Genomic DNA, 4,089 nt, shown 5'->3' with positions numbered 1-4,089 from the left:
ACTGGCTGCATGACTTCTGCGCCTCTTCCCGCTGGAGCGCAAGGCCAGCCGCAGCCCCAGCGCATCGGACCCGTGCCGAGGGGCTGCTGCTTAGGGCTTCGCACATTTCCTGTCCGCATCAACAAAGTTCTGGAACCAAAACGAATTTTTTTAAATCCGGGACAGTTGTGTGTGTGACTGCCCGTGGATACTGGGCACTGTGCCGCATGCACACTGATACTTCCACATGTACATTAATCTCGCAGTCTCACACGTATTCATGTTTTTACACTTTTCATCACTGTTCCTCTTTAATAACTACACGTTCTCTTCTGTGATTTACTAGCAGTTGAATGTTTGGGTGATCTCCCTTTCCTGAGTTTGCTGTTATTTACAGTGAACATGTTCGTGCCTCTACCTTCGCTCTTGTCTTGAATACGGCTTTAGGATTTATTCCCAGAATCCCATTTTCTTTGTTACTAGAAGGCTCCATTTGGTTAAATAATAAGAGGGCTGCTCATGAAAGCACAGCATCCGAGGTAAATTACAACTAGGACTGTGTTTGGTGACCATTTCTCAGAGCACTGGAGAAAGAACCCCATTACGTAGATGTTTTACAGGTACTATTGCATGACTCTGGAGAGAGGTGATCAGAAGGCTAAGAGCCAACTTCCCAGGGTCTGGACATGTGGGAAGGAGCCGGGATCAGGCTGGGAGAGTTGGGAGTTCAGTGTGAAAGACTTGGGTGTCCTGCTTACCTGTTCTGGGCTGTGGAGCAGAACCGGGAGCTCTGAGGAAAGGGTGACCCCTGTGTAGGAAGACTGGCATGCGGCACTGTGGGGTAGGACACACAGCGTCTGGGGCGTGGCGGGCAGGGGGCGGGGCGGGGACGCCGGCATGCTGTCTGCTACAGCAGTAGTGGCTGAAACAACCCCCGTGAGCGAAGGTAACAAAAGTGGGGGCAGGAGGCAGCGGGCCACACCGGGGTGCTGGGTCTCACAGTTTGCACGGGGAGCGTGTTACTAGGGGTGGCCCTGAGGACAGCAGTCTGAGCGCTTGTCCTTGAGCCTCGTCGTGGGTATCAGCGCTGTCCCTCCCTGCACAGCTGTGGGGACAGAGAGGGCGCACTGCAGGGTGCTGCCTGTAGACGTCGGGGGGCCTCCGATGGCTCTGCCTTGAACACGGCTGGGTGGCCTGGAGCGGGTCAGCTCTCTGTGCCCGTCTCCTCTCCTCTGATACGGGAAGAAGCGAAACCAGACACCCTCCCAGGTCCCTTCCAGTCCTGGGAACGCGGTCTTGCTAGGGTGCCGATGTGGCGTTTAAACAGTGTTACTAGTTAAAGAGGTGATGGGTTTTCTGAAAAAGAGTCTGTGGCTCAGATTTAATTAATTCAGTAGCTGATTTTGCTTCCTGTCATGGACTAAGTAAATCACACAGCAGAACCCTGAAACCAAGACCTCTGGCCATTCGGCTGACCTGTTGCTGAGCCTGGAAGGTGACAGATGTGGCCGCCAGATGGCCCAGAGCTGTGGGGGGTGGGAGAGGGCGTATCTCTCTTAGGGTCAGCTCATAAGAATAAAGAAATCTTTTGATGACAGGAAGGAACAGGGAAACTGTTCTTGGGAGCAAGCTGCCGTTCAGGCCTAAGCACATCTCACAGGTGGCCTTCCCGCACTCTCCAGTTAGTGTGTCTAATGCTCGCTCATTTATCCAGCTGCTCAAGGTATCGGTGTGTTCGTGGCGTGTCTGCTCTGTGCACAGGCACTGGGCCGGGGCATAAAGCTGAGTCTCGTCGGTAAAGCCAGGAGGAAGGTAAATGAATACTTAGTTAAGATGGAGAAAAGCCGCTCCGGTGTTCAAGACGAAGGTGCCGTCCTGGAGAGGCCTGGCCGTGGAGATCGTACTTCAGCTGAGAAGTGAAGGATGAGGAGCGGCTGCTCTCGCAGAGAGCCAGGGGCCTGCGTCCCTGGAGCAGCTGCGGGGGCGGGCGGGCGGGCAGAAGGGCACTTAGTGTGAGGGAGGCCCGAGGGAGGCCAGTCTCGCTTCGGGAGGGGCCGGGGAAGGGGGCCAGGAACAGCTCCGGAAGGAAGGCACGGTCAGGAACCCGGGGAGCCGTCGAAGGGGCAGGGAGGTCGATGTGTGCATGGCAGAGAGGCTGCTGTGGAGGGCACGGAACTGAGCTGGGCAAGCAGTGTCCGGTCGGGAGCCCGTGACCTCGTAAACCAGGATGGTGGCAGAGATGGAAGTAGATGGCGTGGGGCTTATTTTGGAGGTGAAATCTGTGGGACCTGTGATAGGGGGAGGTGTGAGTGGAGGGAAGGGACAGACCAAGGGCGACGGTCTGGTGTGAGACGTGAAGGAGAGGGCAGCAGGAGTTCGCCCACTTCCGGACAGAAGAATGAGGGGCCCGCAGCACGATCCCGTGGTCATGTTGCAGACACGAGCGTGCGGCGCAGAGGGAATCTCAGGGCTGAGCGTAGGAGTCCAGAGCGCCTCGACACGGACGCGGCGGTGGAGGAGAGAGGCCGTCTTGGGAGCAAGCGTAGACAGACAAGAGAGGAGCCTGGGACCGAACCCTAAAGAACCCCAGCTTGTGGAACAGAAGGGGAGGAGCCTGCGAGAGCCACCAAGAAACGTCAGGGAGACGGAATCAGCAGGAACCAGGAAAGAAGAGATTTAAGGACAGGAAAACTCCGCTGCATTGGACGCTGATGTGGGGAGTGAGCAGTAGGACGGTGACCATGGCATCCATCCGAGTTGGTGACGTGGAGATCGCAGGGGCGCTCCTGCCTTCAGTCGTCCGGGGCTCCCGGGAACGTAGAGTCAAGTGCAGACCTCAGCCGATGCGCCCTAGCCCTCCGCCGCGCGGCCCGTCCTGGCTTCCTTGGGTTCTGTCCCCTGAGACTGTGGGGAGCCAGCAGCGTGGACTCGTTCTCTTCCCTTTAAACTTCTCCTGCCTTCCTCCAGTGCTCACCACTTACAAATTCGTGTCCCTCTCAACGACTGGATGTGATTGTGCCACCTGGCAGTGGGGAGACCTCAGTCCCAGTCTGGCTCACCCGCCCCATAGCCCAGGGCCCTCAGAATTCCTCGTCTCCCAGAGACTGCACGCTCCTCTGCTGCCAGCGAGGGAGGGGGCAGACTGCTCTCCCCTCGCAGTATCTACAAGCCTGTGTCGTGTTTCTGTCCACTTGCACTCAGTGCGCTCGTCTGCCGAATGGCTGTTGTAGACCAGTTTCCATACAGCGTATTCGGTTCCTGACGCATTTGACAGCAATGAACAGGTTATCAGAGAGACTTCTTAGGCTCCAAATAATGTGAGAAACAGACATCCTCTGTCCCTCAAAGGAGTTTACACTCTAGCTGGGGAGAGACTATAAACACGTGAGGCGTTGAATTACAGCGACCTGTCACCAAAAGAGAAGAAATGTGGCACGTGACATCACTGTCCTGATAGCCCTCCTCTGTGACGGGCCACGGTCTCCCCTGCAGCTTGTGTGGACACAGTGCGGAGCTCAGGGTGCTCACACGAGGCTGTGCGGGGGGGGCTTCCTGGGAAGAAACACTGGAGCCAGAGGACAGATGGCCAGGCTGGCCTGACAGGCTTGGGGATGAACAGGAATTTCAGCTGGCATTGGAGGCCTGGACGGAGAAGGAAAAGCGTGTGGTGTGTTGCTGTAGCGCCCTCCAGTGAAGGGCGCGTTAACAGGAGCAGCACGAGGCTCTCGGGAGAAATTAAAGCCGGGTTGTGATGAACTGCAGGCCGGGATGTATTTATTCGTTCAGTTAACATTTTTGAGTGCCTTTGTACCAACCAAGAAGTATGATTTAGCTACAGCCCCTGCCCTCAAAAACTTGTCTGACAGGGAGAAAGATCAGAAAATCAGTAGACAGTGTGCTAAGCGATACAACAGTGCAGAATGCTGTGCAGCAGAGCTCGCTGGCAGGAGTGGGGGGGCCTGAAGGGGTTTGACTAAGGACGCGAATGACATCTTGCGAAGATTTATTTGTAGGAGTTGAAGGACTGATTGAAATCTTCACCCTTAGCTATTTGTAAAAGTCACATCAGAGTTCAGTTCAGCATGTGTCTGATTTAATCCCCCCCCCCCC

At 55.8% G+C, this 4,089-nt stretch overlaps 1 protein-coding gene across 1 annotated transcript in view; it reads left to right on the top strand.

The window, feature by feature from the left end:
• Positions 1-4,089, top strand: part of APPL2 (adaptor protein, phosphotyrosine interacting with PH domain and leucine zipper 2) — a 52,552-nt gene that overhangs the window by 38,375 nt on the left and 10,088 nt on the right. The window contains exon 16 of the mRNA XM_077761960.1: positions 2,803-2,806. Coding sequence (XP_077618086.1) covers positions 2,803-2,806 — 4 coding nt within the window. The remainder of the gene's footprint in view (positions 1-2,802; positions 2,807-4,089) is intronic.

Source organism: Crocuta crocuta, unplaced genomic scaffold, assembly GCF_008692635.1.
Source record: "Crocuta crocuta isolate KB4526 unplaced genomic scaffold, BGI_CrCroc_1.0 scaffold193, whole genome shotgun sequence".
NCBI lineage: Eukaryota > Metazoa > Chordata > Mammalia > Carnivora > Hyaenidae > Crocuta > Crocuta crocuta.
Note: the sequence above shows the minus strand (reverse complement) of the source record. Positions and strands in the feature narration are given on the sequence as shown.